Source organism: Rissa tridactyla, chromosome Z, assembly GCF_028500815.1.
Source record: "Rissa tridactyla isolate bRisTri1 chromosome Z, bRisTri1.patW.cur.20221130, whole genome shotgun sequence".
Lineage (NCBI taxonomy): Eukaryota > Metazoa > Chordata > Aves > Charadriiformes > Laridae > Rissa > Rissa tridactyla.
In genome coordinates, this window is record NC_071497.1 from 84,032,362 (window position 1) to 84,056,041 (window position 23,680).

At 53.4% G+C, this 23,680-nt stretch overlaps 1 protein-coding gene across 7 annotated transcripts in view; it reads right to left on the bottom strand.

Moving 5' to 3' along the window:
* Nucleotides 1–3,080: 3,080 nt before the first annotated feature.
* LOC128902582 (zinc finger and BTB domain-containing protein 7C-like) overlaps nt 3,081–23,680 on the bottom strand; it is a 163,495-nt gene continuing 142,895 nt past the window's right edge. For all 7 annotated transcript variants that reach the window (XM_054185848.1, XM_054185849.1, XM_054185852.1 and 4 more), the window contains 2 exons: nt 10,380–11,576; nt 3,081–4,901 (listed from right to left, as the gene is read on the bottom strand). In XM_054185848.1, coding sequence (XP_054041823.1) covers nt 4,265–4,901; nt 10,380–11,560 — 1,818 coding nt within the window. In that variant the 5' untranslated portion in view covers nt 11,561–11,576 and the 3' untranslated portion in view covers nt 3,081–4,264. The remainder of the gene's footprint in view (nt 4,902–10,379; nt 11,577–23,680) is intronic.

Below are 23,680 nucleotides of genomic sequence, written 5' to 3' on the forward strand. Positions count from 1 at the left end.
AATGGGGTGTACGACCGACAAGCCCAAGTCCCTGGTCCCCAGGCTTGGGGGGATGGATTTGGATTTCCCATTGCATTCCCGGTCAAAACAGACTGGGAAGAAGTTCAAGCTGACCAAGCTGGGAATGGTCCCCTGGGCTGCGGCAGTGTCCCATCCTCCTGGGAAAGGTTTTGCCAGGGACTGCCCCGTCAGCTGAGCGGAGAGGAGGGAGCTGCGGCGCTGGGAACGTCCCTCCCCGTGGTTAACCTTATCTCACTGTCGCTATGGGAAAGGAAAGCAGCGTAATCCAAGTTAAGTTTTTCCAAACCACTTGGGTAGGCAGTAGAGATAGGCAGGTGCTGTCGAAGGTGATTCATCCCACCCTTGGGAGGTCCAGCGTAGGTGGGGGTGAATCACCTTCCAGCAGTACCTGCCTCCCTCCAGAGCCAGGGTGGCTTCAGAGGACCGCGGGAAATCACGTCGCAGGTTAGGACGCCCAAAATTAAAGTGTCAACGTGTAGGTGTCTCAATGTGCAACGGGGTGTCCGTTAATTCGCTTCCAAATGGCTGAACGACGTGGGGTGAGTCCCACCGGTTCCTACCTGGGACCTGTTTTCCAGGGTTTTTGCACCTCTTTCAAAAACATCATGGAAATTCTGCAACTCCTTGGCAGCAACACGGATTACGGGGCTCAGGCTCCTGTCAGCTGTGTTCACGGAATCATAGAATCATAGACTAGTTTGGGTTCCTTAAAAGGAATGAGCAGGGACATCATCAACTAGATCAGGTTGCTCAGAGCCCCGTCCAACCTGGCCTGGAATGTTTCCAGGGACGGGGCATCTCCCACCTCTCTGGGCAACCTCTGGGCCAGCGTCTCACCACCCTCAGCGTGAATAACTTCTTCCTCCTGTCTAGTTGAAATCTGCCCTCTTTTAGTTTAGAACCATTACCCCTCGTCCTATTGCAACAGGCCCTGCTAAAAAATTGGAACCCATCTTTCTTCTAAGCCCCCTTCAGGTACTGGAAGGTCTCCCCGGAGCCTTCTCTTCTCCATGCTGGAAAACCCCAGCTCTCTCAGCCTGTCCTCGTAGGAGAGGTGCTCCAGCCCTGTGATGATCTTCATGGCCCTCCTCTGGACTTGTTCCAACAGGTCCATGTCCTTCTTATGTTGATGGTCCCGGAGCCGGACCCAGTCCTGCAGGTGGGGTCTCACCAGAGCGGCATAGAGGGAAACAATCATCTCCTTCCACCTGCTGGCCATGCTTCTTTGGATGCAGCCCAGTGCTCATTGCTGCAGCCGGGCCCTGGGAGCTGTGGTGAGATGATGAACGAGAAGCCACCATACAAGGAGCTGGGAGGGAGCCCCGTGTCCTTCCAGCCTGAGGCTTGGTGCTCATCACACCCATCCTGGTTCGGGAAGGGGATCAAAGCCCTGGGAAGGCACCACCACGCTTATCTGGGCTCCCACGTGGATACCTGTGGCCTGGAGTCACCGCACAACATCGAAATGGGAAGAAACAGGGTTTTCTCTAGTCTTCCCTCCCCACCCCAAAACGTGATTGCCACCGGCACCCAGCTCCATCCGACCCAACCCAACGCAACGCGGGAAAATCAACCTTAACTCGTTAGTCGTCAGCAGCATCGCAACGCCAACGGCCCCCTCGGGCCGGAGCCCGTACCGGCTAGATGCTTAATTAACGTGTGATCATTTTGGCTTTCCAAAAAGGTGCCTTTGGAAAGCACCGAATTTGCGTCTGGCAAATGTACGTAGACCTGAGGCCACAGGGATGGCCACGCCGTCCCAAGGAGGGAGGCAGCTCAGCGTCTCGGGTGGCTTAGCCTTCTCAGCGGGACCGCAGGCAAGAGAACCAAGTCCTGCTAATAATTTAAGAGCTTCCATTAATACAGTTTAATAAATACATGAAAGGATCTAGGTTCTTTTTCTTCCATCCACTTTCTAGCGTCAACGAAAAGTTAAGGGTGATTGTCCCGTGAGTAACTAAGGCAAATTTGTCTCTGCGTGTGTGTGTGTGTTTCTCTCTCCTTTTTTGTTTCGATTTCCACCCCCCCCCCCTTGTTTTGTACAGAAAGCAATCACATAAAAATAGTTATAAATAGAAAAATTGCAAAGGTTTTTTTCCCCTCCCTAGACAAACAGGAAAAAAAAACACAAAACAACCCCAACCAGCCCAACGAACGAATCGAGACAAGAAAAACCACCTTGCTTCAAGTCCGTGTAGATTATACAGTACTCGGCATCTTTGGGTACTTTACAATGACTCCAAATCGTAGACAAAAAAACACCTGAAGTAACCAGTCATCTGCAAAACGTCGCTTGTGTAAGAAGTTGATACGGATTAAAAAAAAAAAAAAAAAAAAAAAGTTCGATGCAGTTTTAAGAAGTCTTCTTTTTTTTTCTTTGTTTTTGTTTGTTTTTGTTTTTTTTTTTGTTTTTTTTTTTCCCTCTCCGTTGACTTGTTGGACGCGGAGTCCTTGCGGATGTCTTTTGGGAGGAGGAAGCGAGCGTTGGGGCGGTTCCTTGGGATTGTTCCGCTCTGGATGGTCTCAGAATAGAAGTCCTTCGTGCCCTCATGGGGGGCTGTGGATCCCGGAGCCCTTGTGTCCCCTCCGTGCTCCGGTGGGGAGACCCTCATCCAGCCACCACTTCAAAGCGGCACCATCGATGGGCAAACCGAAAAATTAATGACCCCCACGGTCCTCTCATTCCCTTTGATTCTGCTGACGTTGAAAGGTTAACAGTAAAAAGAGAAAGAAAAAGCCCTAATTTGTAACATTTACATTTTCAAGAGCCGGTTTCATGTAAAACCAGCTTCCTGGCGCACCCATCATAAGCCGTCTCAGCCGGTGGTGAAACTGGGGTCCCACCACATCTAAGAAGAGCCGTTGGAGGCAGGTGGCCACCAAAACCTTTATCCTTGAGAGCAGCTCATGTTTTTAGGGGCTGAAGGAGGCTAATGGGGCAATTCCAGCCAATCTGCCACTTTTTTTGGCCTCAAAAGAAATATTACGTAGGGGTGGCCAGCTCAGGGTCTGCAGGGATACTTGGGAGGACCCCAGACCTGGTGGCCACCATGGGCAATCTTCAGCCTTGGAGCACCCCATCATATGTTACGGCCTCATCTTTTGAACCACAAAATGGTGAAGAAATAGTATTTCTACTTGCTTGCAAGCCGACAATCTCATCTGCAAGAAACCTTCTGTGGGCTCCTTATCCACAAAGATCCCTGGAAGGCAGGCAGCAGGGAAATCTGCACACCCAATTTTTTCCCGTCGACACTGCGGATTTGGGGACACTCGAGCGTTTTGAAATTTTTTTGTCATCAAAATATGTATTCAGGGGGAACTAAGGACAAAACCCCAGAAATTTCAGAATGGCCAGCAGTGGGGAATCGTGACTCTTTGGTCTGAAACAACTTTTTCATTTCAAATTTCCCACGTGGTTTATTTTCGCAAAGCAAGGGTAAAACTCCTCAGCATCGAAACATTTCCGATCCTTCCAAAACCCCTTTTTCCACCCAGCTTTGCTCCGGGGTGCTTTTCTATCTCTTTTTTTTTTTTTTTTTTTAATTTATTTATTTTTTTTAGGGTCCCAAGTCATCCTGCACAGCAGGGCTTTCACCAGCCCTGCAAATCTGATAGACCGCTGAGAAAGGCAACGGCTGGGATCCTCCTCCTCTCAACGTGGCTGCTTCGCCCTCCTCTTTATCCCTTGTAGAACAAATCTTGTTGCCTGACATGGGAATTAATTAAAAAAAAAAAAAAAAAAAGTCCTTTTGACCAAAAGGGCCAAGGAATGTAACGTATCAAAACCAAGTCTGGACGGCTTGTTGGTATCCAGAAGGCCCTATGGGTGGAAAAGGGGGAACGTGTCCCCCAGAAGAGCCATCTCATGGTGATGGCCATGCCCTGGATGAAGGCAAGTGACGTTTTCGGGTGTCTTGAAGAGAGTAGCAGTCCTGGCCTGGCCTTCCCAGATGGAGCCACGAGCGGTGGGGTGGCTGGATGGGGTAGCGAGTGCCCCACAGCCCCAGAGCCAAGTGCATTGCAGAGTCTAAAGTGCCGGTGGCCATGGGGCGCAGCACTCACCCACCCACCCGCTCATCCCAGGGATGGCCCTGTGCCCCAAGCCCCACGTAGGCCATGGTGGCGGGGGGACAAAGAGCTTCTTGGGAGCCAAATGATGCAAAAGGGCAGGCAGGGACCCCAAGGGGGCCATTTGCCCTGTTGGGAAGGGAACGGACCCATGGTGGGACCGGGCACGGGTTTAGTTGCTCGCCTCCGAGATGGGAGCCATGTGGCCGAGCCCCGCCAAGCCGCTGAAGCCCGTGCTCCAAGGATCGGGAAGGGGGAAGAAGGGTTGGGCAGCAAGGTTTTCGTTATGGCCCAGGGCGAAGGCGAAGATGCCCGCGTTCCTCTCCATGTCCAGCTGGGCTCGCCTGAGGAGCTTCATCTGGGTTTCTTCAAACTGGCTCTCCAGCTCCTGCAAGCTGAAGGTGGTCTTGGCCCCGCTCAAAAAGTGCTTGGGGCTGGGGCCCGGAAGGCACATGGCCGCGCCACCGAGGTGGCCACTCATCTCTTCCAACGTCGGTGGCATCATGAAGCTCTTCTCCACCGGCGGACCACCAGGAGCGAAGAGCAAGCCGGCCGCCCTCCACGCCGCCGGCTTGCGTCCTCGCCGGGGTCGGGCGATCCGGCAGCTCTGGCGTTTGATGTGGCGGTGGAGGTGGTCGGAGCGGGTGAAGCTCTTGTAGCAGAACTCGCACTGGTAGGGCCGGACGCCCGTATGGATGCGCATGTGGTTCTTCAGGTCGTAATTGTGCACGAATTTGGCGTTGCAGTGGATGCAGAGGTACGGCCGCTCCCCCGTGTGCTTCCGCATGTGGATTTTGAGCTTGTCCTGCCTGCAAAAGAAAAAGCGCTCAGTCAGGGAGTGTGGGCTGGAAGGGATGCGGTTGGGATTGCTCCTTGGATCAGCAGAGGGAAAGGCGACGGGAAAGTGGGGAGCTCATCCCAGGGCTTCCAACCACGGCGTTGCCCCGATGCGTGGATGATGCTCTCGCGGGCCGGTGTTTGCATCCACCTCCTTCCCGGGGCCAGAGACATGGCGCAGACCCAGCCCTCCACGTCACACGAGTTTGCATCCCATCCCAACAAGATTGAAACAGCCTAAATTGGAGGAAAAAAACCCCTCCGGAATAACCCCCGAACCATACGGGAATACCTAAATAACTACAGCTGTATTCCTGCCTGCAAATAAGGAAATTGGTTGAGCTCATGGGACAACGCCGCTTAAACAGAAGTTCCTCTTGGAGCTGGTTTTTTGTACCTTTCCTTTTATCCTTGCGCTGACCACTGGGTGTCTCAGGAGCCTTGGTTTGAAGCGGAAGCATCCGCGCAGGGTGAGGCAGGCAGAGGTGCAGGCAGCTCCTGGGTGCTCTGCACCCTCCGTGTCCTCCCCTGCCATCTCCTCCAAGGCCAGCACACATCCAGCCTCGCGCACATTTTTTTGGAGAAGGTTTTAAAATACAGCCATGGAACAGCCTGGAACCCATCCCAATAGCCCTTATTTACAAATATAATTGTTTGGGAATTTTTTAAGGGGAACAAAGAAGGCTCCGAGGAGACCTTCTAGTGGCCTACCAGTACCTTAAGGGGGCCTACAAAAAAGATGGTGAGGGACTTTTTAGGATGTCGGGTAATGGTGGGACTAGAGGGAATGGATCAAAACTAGAGATGGGTCGATTCAGACGGGACGTTAGGAAGAAGTTCTCCCCCATGAGGGTGGTGAGACACTGGAACAGGTTGCCCAGAGAGGTGGTGGAAGCCCCATCCCTGGAGGTGTTCAAGGCCAGGCTGGACGGGGCTCTGAGCAACCTGATCCAGTGGGAGATGTCCCTGCCCAGGGCAGGGGGGTTGGAACTAGATGATCTTTAAGGTCCCTTCCAACCCAACCCATTCTATGATCTAAAAAGCAGCGAGATATTGTCCCACGCTGGCAGTCCAACGCTATTTCCCCCCCACCCGGAAAGAGCGGCTCCTTCTGCCGTCTACAAAAAAAAATCACCGTGAAGGCGTACGATTATAAAAAGCAAAGCTGACTGTGGCTGAACCGAGCCAAGCGCGCTGCCCAGGTGGCACGAGCAGAGTTCAACCAGCAAAGCAGGAGAATTCGCCTTCTTTTCTGAAACACTTTCCAAGGGTGATCCCTCCGAGACGCTAGCAATGCGGCTAAGAATATGGCGAATATACGGAGTCGTTATTCCGCATAAATATTACATATAAAATACGTGAGCCTGCAAAAAAAATAAGCAAAAGCCACCCCAAAAAATCTATTTACGCCGGCAGGTCAAGCCCGGTGCTGCCTTTGCACTAATTTCTGCCCGTGTGCACCTTGAAATAGTTTTTTGTGACGTGACCACCACCGCGCCGCTGTCGGCCATTCTCAGGACCAGATCCCACCTTCCCGCTCGGAAATTGTCCAACTTGCTGTCATCCCAAGATTTTCGGGGCGGGGGGACGGGGGACGGGGACACATTTCCCCTGCAAGGGCCGAAGACGAAGCGGCGTGGAAAACTTCCTCCCAGACGCGTAACGCGCGGCCAAGCCGTCAGCAGACGAACGCCGGGGCTCGTAACGCCGAGTGTTGGGCAACGTTAATAAAAAGCAGAGCCACTGGCCCCACCTATAATATAATTTAAACCTATATATGTAATCTTTAACCTAGCAGGATCGCTTTTCCTCATAAACACGCGGCCTGCCAGGGTTGTATAACATAAATACGGGCAAAGCTTTTTTTTTTTTTTTTTTTTTTTAAGGCTATTACCCATCTCTGGCGGCAGACGGGGAGAAACTCAATCCTCCCCGCCCCGGCAGCATCTCCCTGGGATGGAAGAGAGCTTTTTATGGCTCTACCTGGAGAAGCTCAGGGGTTGGGGAAGCCGGAGGGGGGGGTGTGTGAGATGCTCCGGCTGCCGGCGAAGCAGCCGGGGGCGGAGGGGGGAGGACGCGGCGTGGGAAAACACGGGGTTTGCGGGATGGGAGCCGGGCTCGCAGCCCCTCCGAAGGAGAACCACGCTCCGCGCGTGCGAATAACCTTAATGCAATTGCATTAGGAGAGCGATTAGGGCTCTGCGAGCTGTCACAACACAAATAATAGGAACAAATAATGTTAACCTTTCCGGCTGGAACAGTTTCTCCTTGAGCGCTCCCGGCTTGCCTTGGCGGAAAAGCTGCAATATTTGCCGTTTTCTCCAGCGTTTTAGCAGGGTAAACCAGCAGACTAGAGGCTGAGCAGCCTTTGTTTAAGGAAAGAAAAAGTTAATGAGCTATTAAATGAAGTCCCGCTCCCTGCGATCAGGTGTCCCTGGGAGTGGCAGATCCAGGCGCACGTGGGGGCCTCGCCGCGGGACCCCACTGATGGGAAGGGATGTGGCGGGGAGGTTGGGGGACCCTCACCCAGGAGAAGGTATTTTCTCTATTTCCCCCCCCAGTAAATTTGCTCCTCCGCAGTTCCTCCAGCTCCGAAATAACGCGAAGGAGGGATTCATCCAGAAATCCCATCGGGGAACCTCCGCTCCCCTGCGCCCTCATTCCCTGGGGACCCCCAAGGGGACAGGCTGGGTTTGCATCTCCCCGGTGCAGGCACCGGGCAGGGCCGCGGGTGCCAGCCCGATGCTTTCGGGAAGCGTGAGATTCCCCCGGAGAGTGGGGGGGGGGCGGTTCTCACCGCAAGCGGCGGCGTTGGAGAAACCCCAGCAGAAATCTCTTTCTCCGTCTCAATCGCTCGGCTTTGCCCTAAAGGAGAGCTCTCGCGTCGGAGCAACGCTGAAAAGGGCGAGGAAAAATAATAATGAAAGCCAAACAGCTCCGTGCTCATCAAAATACTTCCAAAGGCATTTAAAAATAAAGCCACGGTTTGAAATTTCCGCTTTGCTCTGGGCGTTAAAGAAGGAAAAAAAAACAAACCCAGCCTTCAGCTCCGCACAGGGTGACCCCAACAAGTGGCTTCGTTTTCTTGACTGATGATGGGAGACGGCACCGCTGGGTTAATCCCGATTTTCTTTGTGATTCTTGTCTTGGGTTAAAGTCCTCCTACCCCTCTGCTTTGTATTTAGAGAACGTGGCGGGGGGGAGGGGGGGGGGAACGTGGCAGATACTGGGTTTAACCCTGCGTTAGTCATGGGCCACGCTAGAGCATCCCTGCGCGGAGCTTTTAATCTCCAAGATGCCGATGGAACCTTGCTGGATGAGGTGTCAGGATAGCGGAATTCCCACCCGAACCCTCCTACTAACTTCCGCGGTGCCTGTGAGGTGGTACCGACATCCCTCCGTGCCTCAGTTTCCCCAAGCGAAGCCAACGATGCTGCCCGTGCTTGTAAAGGACTTTGGGAGCCCTCCGGGTGGGCTCAGCTTTGTTATTCCCATTACGGGGAAGGTGTCGGTGGCGGGTCGAGCCAAGCTATTTCCTCGACAGCAATTAGCCCCCGCAGCATCACGCCCCGGAAAGCGATGGGGACCGCAGGACGGGGCTGGCTAGGGTGGTCCCTCCAGCCCGGGATGCAGCCACCCTCACCGGGTTGACCCCATCGCCAAAGTCCGGAGGTGACGAGCCAACGCTCACCTGACGACGCAGCACCAGCAGGAGCCGGATCCAAATTCCCGCAGGCGGGAATTAGCACCAGGCAGCCAGAGGCCTTTCCCCGGCAAACACCGGGGTGAGCCGGCTCACCTCGCGTACGCCCGCCTGCCCGCCCGCCCGCCCCCGAATTACAACCCGGTGGCTGCTGCGGTAACGGAGCGGAGCGGGGAAATTTAGTTGCAGGTCCAATCCTCATCATCTGCATAACTTCCACTGGAATATTATCACGGGGACGGGAGAAGAAAAGACAGGCTGAATGCGGGAGCACCCCAGGTGTCCGGCCATTGTCAGGAGCTCGCCTTCGCCTACTGTGCGTATTATTTTCCTCTGGTTCGCTCGCCCCAGCCTAATAGGGCTCTCTCTCTCTCTCACGCGCAGCCAGGAGCTGAAATACCACGCTCTTGTCAGAAAGCTTTATTATTATGGTAAAGATTGTACTCATTAGATATTAATTATACCCAGCAAGAGCAGGTCCAGGAACCTATTTGTCTCTGCTCACCGATTAAATTTGCCCAGCTTTTCAGAGAAGGGTTGCAAGCTGCGGCGTCAGATTGGCGAAGCCCGCTCTGATTTATCACCATCGAGGGGGTCTGCTGGGTTGAAGAGAGGTCCAAAAGCCGGGAACTGGTACCGGGGGGGTGGATCTGGCTGGTCGCACCTACCTTGGAGCAGCCCATGTGGGGGCCAGTCTCACCTAACTTGAGATACCTAAAAGTCAGGCGGCCTAATCTAAGCCCCGCAGGTTGTCTTTGTGGTCGGGGATGACGCCTCTGCTCATCGCCCTTCCTCCTCTGCCTCCCTGAGGGTGCTGATCTCTTGCCACTGACCACGACGGGAATCAAGGTGCCGGGCTCTTGGGCGGCCAGTGTTCAAGGTGATAAATCATAGAATCGTTTAGGTTGGAAAAGACCTTTAAGATGATCGAGTCCAACCGTTAACCTAATGCTGCCAAGCCCACGACTAAACCATGTCCCTCAGCGCCACGTCTGCCCAGCTTTGAAATACCTCCAGGGATGGGGACTCCACCACTGCCCTGGGCAGCCTCTTCCAACGCGTGATAGCCCTTTCGGTGCAGAAATTTTTCTTAATATCCATCCTAAACCTCCCCTGGTGCAACTTGAGGCCGTTTGCTCTTATCCTTTTGCATGTTCCTTGGGGGATGAGACCGACCCCCACCTCGCTGCTAACGTATAAGAATTAGGACTGCTCCAGCCTCAGAAAGCCCAAACGCTGTCATGTCTAAACATACCCAACTTGGTTGTGGTCTACGCTGATGCCAAAATGTGCAAACCCAACCTAATTACATCCCGCAGCTCAACGGCCCTCCCAACTCGACGCCATCTCCCAGCACGTTAAAGACGAAGCCTCCTTGGCTGTTTGACCATCTGTTTTCCAGCTCCCTCCGGTCCAACTGTGGCAAACTATGGTGGGGTTGAAAATATCCCGTTGCTTATTTAAGCTTTTGTCCAGCGAGTGGATGGATCCAGTGCGCTGTGGATGTGATCCACAACCCACCAAAATCAGTAGGTTTGTTTTCTTCCTCCACCCTCCCTTCCTCCCTTTTTTTTTCCAAAGGGCTAGAGATCATACCCTGCTTTCTTTGCTACTTTTTTTTTTTGGGGGGGGGGGAAAGAGATGTATAGCTTAGGAATCATCCCTAAGTCATGACGTGGCCCGTTCAACCACCCCCCCTCCCCATCCCCGCACACGGCCGCGCGTGGCAGAGGTAACCAACGCACACCTGGTAAAGCGGACTTCACAGATATTGCACATATACGGCTTCTCTCCCGTGTGGGTCCTCATGTGCCTGGGCAGCTTGCCGGCTCCCATGATGACTTTGTTGCAGATGGGACACTGCTGGGACGCCTTGGGCTTTATCTTCCTCTCTTCCTCCAGGGGCCACGGGGGAAAAACTCCTCCGAACTGGGTAGCACTTAGGAAATTGAGATAAGCGCTATAGTCTGTCTCCGCCTTAATATGCCCTAAGGGAGCTGCTGGCATGTTGGTAAACATGTCCTTGAAGAAGTCATTAGGGAAAGGAGGCGGAGGCAGGTCTTCCTTCTCCTCCTCTTCCTTGATCTTCCTCTTTTTGATGACCAGATCCAAAGGGCCGTTGTCTACTTGCGGCTCCTCGAGCTGGGAGAAAGAGCTAAAATCGCCGTTCCATAGGTGGGGGAAGAAGCTAGGGGTGAAAGGAGGGAGAGCTGGCCTCCTTTCTGGGATGTTCGCCTTAGGGTACAAGTTTTCCCTTAGCAAGGACTCGATGGAGAAGTCTCGTATCACACCCAAGTGTCCAGAGGAGTTATTGGCTGGGTAGTGATTTGGAAAGTCTTTAGGCGCTTCTGTATATGCTTCTTCGGTAAGATCAGACTTAGAAGGGCTTTGGTGACAGCTTACTTCTTGGACATCGGTTAGGTTCTCCTGATTGACAAAATCTTCCACTTCCTCCTCCTCCTCCTCTTCCTCCTCGTCTTCATCTTCGTCTTCGTCCTCATCTTCGTCCTCTTTGTCATCTTCCTCTTCCGCCTCTCTGTCGGGCTCCATGATTTCAAGGCATACATTGATAATGCACTGGATCTCCAGCATCTTGGCAGCGCTGAGGATGTGCTTGACATTTGAGGTGGTGATGGTGAGGGTTGAGGTGTAGGCAAACTCGAGGATGGCAGAAAGTGCTTCAGGCTTGACAAAGTCAATCTCGTAAACATAGGGCTGGTCTGTTAAAGTGCCGGTAGTGAAGAGTTTTTTGAAGTACTTGCTGCAGGCAGCAAGGACGGACCGATGGGTCCGGTACTCCTGGTCCTGGACAATGAGGATGACATCGCAGAGGAGACCGTCATGCCGCTGCTCATTTAAGCCACATAAGACTTCACTGCTGTGGTTCGGGAATGGGATCCCGATAAGATCTTCAATGCCATTGGCCATATTCTCATTTAGTGCCCTAGGACAAAACACAGACAGTAGGGAATTAGCAGGGGGTTCTTAATTAGTAGCACCAAAATGACCCTGCCTTCTCTCAATGTCCTCCTGTCCCCTACCCGACTTGGACCTCTGTAATCACCTCCTGCTGGCCCTGCCCCAGCGCATCTCCACGTCACCTTCAACTCCCTCCAGGTCCTCTGTGATTTAACCTTTGTCACCTTCTTTCTCTCCATCCTTCTCTTCTCGGTTCCCACCCTATTCACCTTTTCCTAATGACCACAAGCTCCCTCTTCTCTTTCACATCCCTCCCCCAGGGACCTTGCGCAATGATTCCCTACCCATCGCGTTTCTTCCACGTCCTCCCAGAGCCAACATCTTTCCAGGCACACGTTGGATTTGCCCTGCCAGGAACTACGTGGGGAAAGGGTGACGCTGTATTTCTTCACACTGCCAAGTGCCGGCACCTACACCGCTTAAATAAGACGAGCCAAGGAGTGCCCATATCATTTACGTCATCATTTTTGGGACTGGAACAACTGGACGTCCCAAATAGGACGGACTGCCGGTCATGGCTCTTTGCCGCAGCAGGAGAGCGGTCCTTATGGACCGGGAGGTCTCCAGTCCTGTGTCCCCCTGCTACCTTACGCCTGGAAGCTACGCCGTGTCCCCTCAGCAGACGGACAACCCACACAGGGATGTCTTCCCAAGGGATCTGGGAATGGGGGGAGGCAAGCAAGGAGCTGTGTGTCAGAGTGTACCTAAATGCTCAGAGAAAGACAACCGGGAACCCAAGCAGGGAGCGAGGGCTCGGCCAGAAGCAGATGGCTGTCTGCTGTCTTCGCCCAGGAGCTGAGCTTGCTCCTCTCCCAACCCTGTTTGGACTTGTTAGCATGGTATCAAATGCCCTGTGCATCTGGCAGACACCTTCCCCTGCCAGAGCAGCTCCACCTTCAAAAGGAAATTCGGAAGCAAAAAAAAAAAAGCCCACACCCAAAAGGAAAACCTGATACTTTTGGGTTTGGTTTTTTTTTTTTTTTTTTGCCGTTTTTTTTTTATCTGTAAGATGTTTCCTCTTTCACATGGCTCCAGCAGCCCTTCCGCATGAGAAATCCCAGGAAAGGAGAGCGACTTCCTCCAGCCCACGTTAATCCCACCACGCGCAGAATACATCAAGCAGCCGGAATAACTTTGACTACTCTAACCCTTTGGGAACCCCCAGGACACAGAGCAGTGTCACCTCTACAAGCCCCAGCTCGTGGCCCCGCTGCAGGTAGACACTCATTTCACAGCCGAGCAGTCGATCTCCAAGAGAGCCCAGGGTAAGGCAAACCGCAGCCCCACTCCGTCCCCTTTGGCAAGGCTGAGACCATCAGGCAGTTTCCAAATCCCAGCCTCTGCATGTCTGGTAGGTTCCTGATCCCACCCTGTCCCACCTCTGCATCTCTGCTGGGATCCATCACCACGTGCTGGCTGTCCTTCCCTGCTCGGTTTCTGGCCGCTCTGACTCCAAACCTTCTTCCCACCAGCTATGGGGACTTGGTCTACCTCACGGCGTGGGGCTGGCGTCTTCCCGACTGCCTGCCTCCAGCCCTTGGGGACAGAAGAGCCTGGTGTGAGAGAGGTTGTGCAGGGAAATCCTTGCTTCACCTTGGCCAGCAAGCCAGTGACCCTGGGGGGAGGCTGGGGAGCCGTAGAGGGGATCAGACTCTGCAGCAAACATTCCCATGGGAAGAGGCATGCCGTCTCCCTTCTCCTCCCTCCGCAGGGTCAATCTCCAGCCAAGACCTTGCAGGTATCTCCCCCACACCTAATCAGCGTTGCCAAACACCCGCCGCGTGGGAGCCGGCGAGCGAAGGCCTTGGGAAGACGGTACAACCTAGAGGGAGGACACCCCGGGGAAGGGTTACGGACCCCCCCAGCCTGGTGGGAGCAACGCCGGGATGGGGGACAAGTTGTCCCTGAGGTAGTGAAGCCTCGCGGGGGGCTGGAGGGCAGCCCCCACCATGGGAAGCCCTCTCCAGCCACCTCCCCATGCCCGGAGATGGGGGAGAGGAACCGGGAATTACACCCCACCGAGCACCCCCCTCCACGGCTCCAGCTGCCGACACTTTCGGCCGAGGGACGATGCTCCAGCCCCGCATCTCCCGGTGTGCTCATTAGCTCAACGCTAATTATGCCTGTTGTCTGAAACAAATTGATTCATTACGGTATGCTGCGCTTAACCATGTTAACGAGCTACGCTCCTCTACCAGCCCCGCCAGCTCCGTATCGAATCTTCCCGGAAAATCGCCGATAAATGAAAGTAAATCCGATGTGTTCTTCAAGTGGAGCGTAAGATAATAAATAACCCCTGATCTGGGGAGGAAGAGCCGGCTTTCTTTTTAGGGCTTTGTATCCTTAATAATAAGCGCGAGCAATTAAATGTCTATCGCCGTGTTTATCGTCTACTCGTTTATTTTGGTTTGGAAGGAGCATGAGCGTTGAAGGAGCTCCTCGTGTGAAGGACCGTGCCTTCCTACTGAACTATTTTGACCTTTTCTTGCCAGATCACCCTCAGATGAGAAAAGCAGAATATCAGACTACCCGGAAAATTGGTTTTCTAGAGGGTTTGGTTTTTTTTTTTCCCCCGGACGCTCAACTGCGTCCTCCCTAATTTGTGGATGATTCACTCGGCAGCAAGAAAAACTGGAATTAGGAGATCGGGGGGTACGTGATTATAAATGAAAATGATGTGCAGCTCCCTTCGGTGGGAATGGGCTCCTTCGCTTCGCTTCTCTCTTCTCTTCTCTTCTCTTCTCTTCTCTTCTCTTCTCTTCTCTTCTCTTCTCTTCTCTTCTCTTCTCTTCTCTTCTCTTCTCTTCTCTTCTCTTCTCTTCTCTTCTCTTCTCTTCTCTTCTCTTCTCTTCTCTTCTCTTCTCTTTTTTTTCGAGATGTGATTCCGTGAACCGAAGCACTTAGGCAAGCCTGATAACTTTACAGGATGCTGGCAAAATTGAAGGTGATTCATGTCATTTAAACGTGGCGGGGGGGCGGGGGGGGGGGGAGGAAGAGAGGAAGGGAAACAGCCCAGGCGATTCATTTGCATACATTTGCATTTTTTCAACTCCTAGGGTGGTTTGACAGCTCCGGGAGCTCGGCGAGCCTGAGGGATGACCTTCTGGTTCCCATGCCCCCGGGGAGGTTGATGGCCAGAGGCTGGAAGTATGCTGAGGCTGACGTTTTCCTTCCTCCCTCCTTTCCCCCCTCTCCCTCCTCCCGCGCTCCCCCCTTCCCATCGCCAAGCCCCGGGTGGGGTCCTCCAGGACCACGGGCCTAAAAATAGCATCCCGCGGGGACCAGTGTCACCAGCGCACGCACACGCGCCTGCAAAGGCTGACGGGACCACCCGGAGTTAAACAGGAAAAAAAAAAAAAAAATTACAGCATTGTTAAAATAAACTGGGGCGTTGGGGGCTGGGGGGAGGGGGGGAAGGGTGGAGGGCACCTAAAATAAACGTATTCTGCAGATGACGTCTCGAAACGTTGCATTTACGGGCACGCTCAAAACTCGCCTGCCCTCTGCAAGCCTGGGAGGGGGAAGAAAAATCGAAGAGAATACTTTTTTCCTCATTTTTCGAATTTTGCCTTGCCGTCTTTGATTTCGGGTACGGGTGGGAAGTGTCGCTCTTTGCTGCGGAGAAAGAGGAGGGTGCTCGATTCCTACCAAAGCCTGCCAGCGCGATGGAGACGTGGAGGCAGATGCCGGCAGAGCGATGCCGAGGTTCCACCTCACCCGACTGCCCGAACGTGGGTGACACGACCCAGGTGCAACCCAGGGAGCGCGGCAAGGTCATAATCCACCTTTCAGGGTGCGCTCCCCGGGTGACCCAAAGCCCTTCTAGTCTTTATTTTGGATTTTTTGGTCGCCTTAGTCTCACGGCTGCTTGTTTAACTTCGAGCCTCCTTCAAGTATAATACAGCCTCTGAAAACCGGTAATATAAAACTGAAATAGCCGAGAAAGAGAGAGAGTGAGAGGAGAAATGCTCGTTTAGCGTTGTGGTAAGCAAAAAATAGCAGCATACGCAAAAGATTATAGGGATATATGTATAGAAAATAGATAAAGTGAACGAATATTGCCTATATTAATTTACTCTCTCAGGCTGAGAGAGCTGGGGGGGTTCAGCCTGGAGAAGAGAAGGCTCCGGGGAGACCTTCCAGCCCCTTCCAGTCCCTCAAGGGGCTCCAGGAAAGCTGGGGAGGGACTCTGGATCAGGGAGGGGAGCCATGGGACGAGGGGGAACGGTTTTACACTGGAAGAGGGGAGATTTAGATGAGATATTGGGAAGAAACTCTTTGCTGTGAGGGTGGTGAGCCCCTGGCCCAGGTTGCCCAGAGAAGGTGTGGCTGCCCCATCCCTGGAGGGGTTCAAGGCCAGGTTGGACAGGGCTTGGAGCAACCTGGTGTGGTGGGAGGTGTCCCTGCCCAGGGCAGGGGGGTTGGAACTGGATGGTCTTTAAGGTGCCTTCCCACCCAAACCATTCTGTGATTCTGTGATATTCATTCGCATGAGTGGAAACGGAGGAACGCCACAGCTCGGAGGAGCCCTGGGAAAGACGTGCCAGCCCCAAGGTGGGACAGGATCCTGCCCTGGGTCTCGGTATTGCTCAAAGCCAGGAGACCTGCGAGGGCTCCTCATCAGCACTTCCCTCTCCCATCTCCTTCCTCATCTCCGGCGACAACGCCCTGCAAAGCCGGGCCCTCGGAGGAGATAAAGGCTGCCAGGAAGAGCCCAGGCTTGTGCAACGCGTGGCTCCTTGCTCAGGGCTACGGCAGGGTTGGGGACGTCCCCTTCCCACCCACTCCATCCGTGGGGACAACGCTTCACAACCTGAGCCTTAGCTGGGAGATGGCAGTTTTAGCCTTTGGTTGTATGCGGGCATGTAACATCGTTCCTATAACATGCAGCATTTTAATATTTTATTATGTTAATATTTTATTATTTTAATAGTTGTACGTGTTATATATTTCTATTAATATTTTATATATTTATATTTCTATATTTTTTTTTTTTTTATAGTTGCATAGAGATTCTTGGAGCATTTCCTCTTAAATGTGCGTTGCTTAGCCTTCTCCTTCCTATGATTTCCCCCATGGGAAGGTGCTGGCTCCTGACTACGTGGCTTTTTGGTGTGCCTATATTCACCCTCCCTGGAAGGGACACCCGGAAGATACGGGGGTGCTCCAGGGAAAGCCGGGGAGGGCAAAGCTGCTGCCCCCCCACCGCCCCCCGCCCTCGCCGTGCCATGCTCGTTCTGCATTCAGTGCAAGGCAGAAAGGAGCCTGAGGCTCTGCCTGCTACCGGTGTCAAAATGACATTTTTCCAAGCGAAAACGCACCGTGTCTCCAAATCTTCCCTTCACCCAGCCTGTGCATGGAGCGGGGTTTGGGGTGCAAGCCCAGGCGCAAGGCTTGGGGTTGAGCAACCCCCCCCCCCCAACCCCCCCGGCCGGATCCTGCCACCCCAACAACCTCCCGCTCGGTCCCTGCAGGCACAGAACCCCCCGGAGCTCTACATCTGAAGCATGAGACCACCCAGCAAAGCATCCCAGAGGTGGCCGGGGATGCTCAGCACCCCAAATCCAGGTCCAGCCAGTCCCCAATCCAGTATCTGGATTTGGGGTGCTGAGCATCCCCGGCCACCCCAGCCTGCAGCCCGCGGCAGGAGAGGGAGTCATAGAACCGTAGAACCATAGAATAGCTTGGGTGGAAGAGACCTTTCAAGGTCATCTAGTCCAACCCCCCTGCCATGAGCGGGGACATCTTCAACCAGACCAGGTTGCTCAGAGCCCGGTCCAACCTGGCCTGGAATGTTTCCAGGGATGGGGCATCTCCCACCTCTCTGGGCAACCTGGGACAGTGCCCTGGAACGCCTGGAAACATGAGATTACCCTAATCCGTCAAAATATTACAGCTGCTTTCTATGGGATAAACTGACCGGTGACTGGTAGGTCCTGCTCCTTAGCCGTGTTGGTATTTTGGGGAATAGGGATGCTGGGGCTCTCTTCCCACATCCACCGCTTGCTCCGTGGACCTTAAGCAAGTTCCTTGTGCAAGTGTCCCTGAGAGAAGTCACCCACGTTGACACCCCACCCGAAGCCGTCCCCACGTCCCTTGCACGGGAACACCGCCATCGCCTTGGCCAAGCGCTTGACTCCAATTCGGAAGATGCTTCATCTTTCCTACCAAGAAGGAGTTGGGATCCCTCAAAGCCTATTGGAAAGGCAACTAGAGAGGCGGGTATTTTTCTTTCATTTGAAAAAAAAAAAAAAAAAAAAAGAACATGTAAAACTCAAAAAAAAAGGCAAATATTTCCTTAAGCACACTTCCCCTCTGAACATCTTGTCTCCAGAAGAACATGTTATTAAACCACCCACCCCAGTACCTAGCGTTTCTCCCCTCCGGCGGGAAGGTGGGGCAGAGAGCGCTCCTCGCCTTTCAACCACTTCCCTGCAAGATGCCCGAAACGATGAGGAAAACGCGGTGACACCAGCCGCTGCCTCCCTCGCAAGGAAAGCAGCAGGTTTTTAAAGGAGATGATCATCTACTTGCAGACCCAAAAGTGATGCTGTGGGTGGGAACCGGCTCGCTAGCAATAGCACCAGGGGTTTACTGCTGGGCTGGGCACCTGCCCCAGCCTCTAATAACTGAGACCAGCCTTCCCCTTGGGACCAGTCTTGCTTGGGGAGCACAGGGGTTGACCTGGGAAAGGTGGGAGTGTTTGGTTTTTAAGTGCTACGTAATAAGCTCCTCCACCCAAAAACTGAGGATCTGTCCTCAAAAAAATCATGGATTTTGCTTAGCTCTGGGCAAAGTAGACAAGGGCAGAGGTTTTCAAACTGATGCCTTGACAAAGAAGGATGTAGAGGGTCACATTGGCCATGGAAGATGCTCGCTTGAAGCATGGGTGAGGAGAAAGCCCTGAAGGTGCCAACAGAGGTGGCATCACCCCACATGGTTCCTGGCAAGGGAGCAGCTCCATAAATGGAGCAGGTCAGTACAATTTAAGAAGATCATAGAATCATAGAATCATAGGGTTGGAAGGGACCTCTGGAGATCATCTAGTCCAACCACCATAGGATGGACACTCCATAGCGTCCATAGATGCTCCATAGGACGCCGGTTCCAAGGCTGCCTACAGCGGCCAGCCAGAGCCCCAGCGATGCTGACACAGATGGAGACGTCCCACTGATACTGGGAGGAGAGGGATGGTCAAGAAGCCCCACGGGGACAGCCCAACCCTTTTTGGTCAGCCTCCGCAGAGCCAAAGATGCGTGAGACGGCTCCTACCTGAAGGAAGAGCCCCGGAAGTCGAGCAGGGCTTGATCATATAATTAAAGTGGTTACGCTTCAGGGATTGAGATCACAGGGGTGACCTTCAGCCTGGTATTTCTCCATTACCTACTGGACTTTTCAATATTAATACTAATCTCCAAACAAAATCCTTGGGCATACAAGGATTCGTCCTTATCAACATCTGGCCGGCAAGTTGAGCCCATGTGAACCATATATATTTACACATACTAAAAAAACCTGACTTTTTGGGGCTGGAACTATTAGTTCCCTATAAGCAGGCCATCAGAAAGCCATCTTCACCTGAAGTCCCATCAGGGAATCCAACATGAAAGGTGCTTGGCTTTCAAAATAACCAAAAAGAACCACCTCCGGCGTGTGCCACAATCATGACGACGACATATTTAACCCCTTCTTCATTTTAGTGACACCAGCTTCCAAAATTTATACACAATTTGAGCCGGCCAAGCAGATCTGGGGCACTAATACTGGAGATGTGCTGTATTTCCTCTCGTAGAACATCGCTTGGGAAGTACCGCGAGGACTATTTGCTTAATAAGATAAACGGTGATTAGAGGTGCCACTCATTTGCTCGCCGAGGTGTGGAGGCACAAGCGTCTCCTTTGGGAATCCATCCTCGGGAATTTTTAAAGGCTAGTTATACGTTGCAGCAAATACTATGCATCTCTCAATAAATCTATCCCTGCAGGTTAGCTCCGGCTACCGAGAGCCTACACCCGGCACCTTGTTCTTCAACAAGTTTGTTTAGATACAGATACAACCTGGCGAACCTGCAAATTACGGATCAAATCCCCTGCCAGTGAGCTGAACGGTCGGGTGCTGCTGGTTGTAATGGGAATTTGACGCTGCTCCATGACCACCAGGACCCAATCCCAGCCCATGGGGTATTTAAACGAAGGCCATTTTTCCTGGCCTCAGCTCCTCTAGGGGCTTGGTGCTCAGTTTGGCCCCTCCATTGGTACATGATAATGAACAGGTCAAGCTCCTCTCCCTTGTCACCCATCATGGCAAGCACCAGCTATCCGAAAAGCCCCACTGTCCCCTTAGATCTACCTCAAGGCCTCCCACCCTGGCCTGGCCTGACCTGAACATAGAATCATAGAATCATAGAATGTGTTGGGTGGGAAGGGACCTTTAAAGGCCATCTGGTCCAACCCCCCTGCAGTAAGCGGGGATGTCTTCCACTAGATCAGGTTGCTCAGAGCCTCATCAAGCCTGGCCTTGAATGTCTCCAGGGATGGGGCCTCCACCACCTCTCTGGGCAACCTGGGCCAGTGTCTCACCACCCTCAGTGTAAAGAACTTCTTCCTAACGTCTAATCTAAACCTGCCCGGCTCTAGTTTAAAACCATTGCCCCTCGTCCTAGCGCTACGTGCCCTTGCAAACAGCCCCTCCCCAGCTTTCCTGTAGGCCCCCTTCAGGTACTGGAAGGCCGCTATAACATCATTTTATAATGAGCTCCCAGAATCTGGTATGAAGTTTGGTGGATCAGCGCGTTTCCGCTCTGGGTGAGCCCGCAGGGACCTGCCACCCAGCAGCTCTGCCACCCAGCAGCTCTGCACCCTGTGGGACTAACGCTAGGAAGATGCCGTCACACCACCAGGACCAAACCCAATGGCTCTCTTATTTCCTTGAAACCAGATCTTGAGCCCCGGATAAATACAAACAGGAGCTCTGGCAGGGCCAGAGTAGAGTTCAACACCTCCTATAATTGAAGGGCCGTGTTTTCTCTTTGGTTTCTTCTTTTTGGCTTCTTTAAATTAGCCAGCACGCTTCCCAGTTTTAGAGTTTATATAAATCTCCAAAATCAGGAGCTTTGGGTCACTTCTGGGTGGCAGCTTGATTAAGTCTGCATGCCGCATGACAAGTCCCATCTGACGTGCTGAGCAGGTTTTGGCAAAGGGGGATCCCAGTGATAAATGGTCAAATAAACATAAACAATTACTGAAGCTACGCTGAAGGCCCAGCCCGGTTCCAGATGGTGTTTTGAGTGCTACATCTACGCACAAAACAAGGCCAAATTAACCAACCGCAGTGTCTAGGCAGGTACTAGGAGGGGACTTCATAGGGTGGTCCCATCTGACCCCAGTGTTTCCTTGTAGCCTTGTCCCCCCCACCATCCAAGCAGCTCCTTGGAGGTCTGGAGCTCGAGGGGATGGTGCTCTGGGCATCAGGACCCTTCTGCTCCTCTCTGCTGTGGTTTCTGCAAGGCCGGAGGGACTCAATATCCAGTTAGTTATGTATGTTTGGTTTTTCTTGGAAACCCTCAGCGGTCCCTCTCTACATGGCTCTCTTGTTAGCCTTGATGTTCTCCTGGCCGTGCTCCAGAGCTTAGGGGACATTTAAATGGGGTGTCACTGGTACAGCAAACGACCCCGGCTGAATATCTGCCCTCCCTATGCATCTATATACGTTATACGTGTGTGTTGGTGTGCCCGTAGAAATCCCGTGGGAGGGGGAATATGTCAAGCGAAACAGAAGAGTTTCCAGTCATGCTGTGCAACCACCCCACTCTCATGGAAACTCACTCACACTTCAAGTGACGTGTCGTCGTCCCCTGGCCCCCCCCCTCCCCCCGGCCCCGCCGCCCACGCTGTGCTCGGTGGGAAAAAAAAAAGAAAAAAAAAAAGAAAAAAAAAAAAAAGAGAGCGAGAGGAAAATCCTCCGCCAGAGATACACCCACGCCGGAGCTGGCCTGGCTGGACATCAGGTTGAAGGTCCCTCCGGCATCTCTGACATGACCTGGAGGGGGGTCCATGAGGTACACGACATTGTTGGTGGCTTTTCTGCTCGTGTGTTCGCAGCTGCCCTCCTCCGACACCACGTTCCCCCTTGTGCAATCTTCCAGACCCTGCTATAGGACGCTATATAGGATATATATATATATATATATATTTAGGATACATCCCTACAAGTGCACAACATTACAATCCCATAAGCCCATGGGTGGCGGGCACCTCCTTCCAGCACGGCCTTAAAAATAGCCCCCAAAAAAGCTATTTCCTCCCATTCTGAGCTCTCCTGGGAGAACAGGCAGGCCCCTTCGCTCCCTCTCGTTCTGCTTTTCTCCGGAGCCAGAAAAAGGAAAAGAAATTAAAAAAAGCCTCCTATTGAACGACGACGCGCACACACTGGGTGGGTTTGCTTCCTGACACACACACACACACACACACACACACACACACACAAAAACCCCAACCACGGCGGAAAAATGTGCCCAGCTAAACCACGGAAAACTGGTTTGGCTGGTGTCCCTCCGGAGTGGACAGGATTGCGAGGGACTTGGACGCGGATCCGGGCAAGGCTGTCACCAGCCTGCCCGAAAAAACAGGGCTCCCAAATTAAATAAAATGAATTTTGGGGTGCTCCAAAAAAGCCGGGGAGGAAGGTAGGGGGCAAAGGATGAGGGATCTAACTCCCCCTTCTCTCTTCTCTCCCCCCCTCGCCCCCCGGGGGAGAAAGCCACCGAAGGGAGGACTTTGGGAGTAAAAATAAAAGGGTCAGAGCGCTAGCACGGTAAATCAGAAGCAGATGTGTGCCTGCTCGCCAGCCTGAGTCACCGCGGGAGGGTGGGGGAGTGTGTGGGGGGGGGGGTTATCGCTATTTTGGTGCTGGGTGTGGGGTACAGAAAACAATGTGAGGAGAAGGCGGTGCAGTGTTTGAGCAGGCTTAATATCGGCTTAGGAGCAGGTACGGGCAGGCTCCAGCAGCGGTGGGGTGGGAGGTTCAGCTCGGTGGTGCCATTGGCAGCGACGGCGTTCCACCCCTTGCCCGGGCAGGGTTGCTCCTCCGGAACCTCCCGGGACTCCCCCGCAGCATCGTTGGGCATCCCAGCACATCCCTGTTTGGGGGAGTTTCTTGCTGGTCCCCATTGTGTCTCCCGGCGTCATCCCTCCAGGAGGGAGCCGCCATCCTCACGCGTTGGCCAAGACATGGCCGCCACTTGGACCCACGACACGGCTGCGGCATCTGCAGCCTTACACCAAGGCAACGGCGGGAGCCTGGTTCTGCCTCTCACGAGGGCAACCGCAGGAGCTAGCACGTCTCTAAAACCCAGCTGGCTTTGGGCCAAAGCCCATAACACAAGCTCCTCTTCGCCTTTCGCCTCCCGCCCTGCCCTCGCTCCGCGCTGGCGTTCGTTAGGCCCGCAGTCCCACGGGTATTTACGAGAGCGGTACCTCAGACTGGTCTATTTTCCTTTGGCATCACCTGAAATGTTATTTTGCTGCTTGGCTCTCGTGAGAGCCTTTGCAGCCTCATTCATTTTTAATCGCCATTTAAGTCCTGGAGCTCTAAGCACACGAGCTCCCCCAGCTACGGCTGGGCCAGAATAGCTCCCACGTGGACATAAAGTGGCTTTCGGAGAGACGCCTTCATGGAAGGTGCCTCTGCAGGGCATCGCACCCTGCGAGGGCGATCCAGCCTGCAAAGGCACAGCCCCTCCAGCACCGGCGCCCCGTCATCTGTACCAAGGGCAGAAGTCTAGCCCTGGGCTTGGACCACGCTGCCACAGTCGACCCCAACACAGGCTGAAAATTCAAGTCTCTGCCTTCCGAGAAGGGACGGAATCCACCCAGTCTTCCCCCATACGAGTGTCTCCTCAGAGTCACCGACCTCCCCAGCTCCATCGCAAAGGGGTGAATATTGCATCTCCCCATCCCTCGCTGACCCGAGGAGGAGCACCACGGATGCCCCATCCCTAGAAACACTCAAAGTCAAGTTGGACGGGGCTCTGAGCAACCTGATCTGGTTGCAGATGTCCGTGCTCATTGC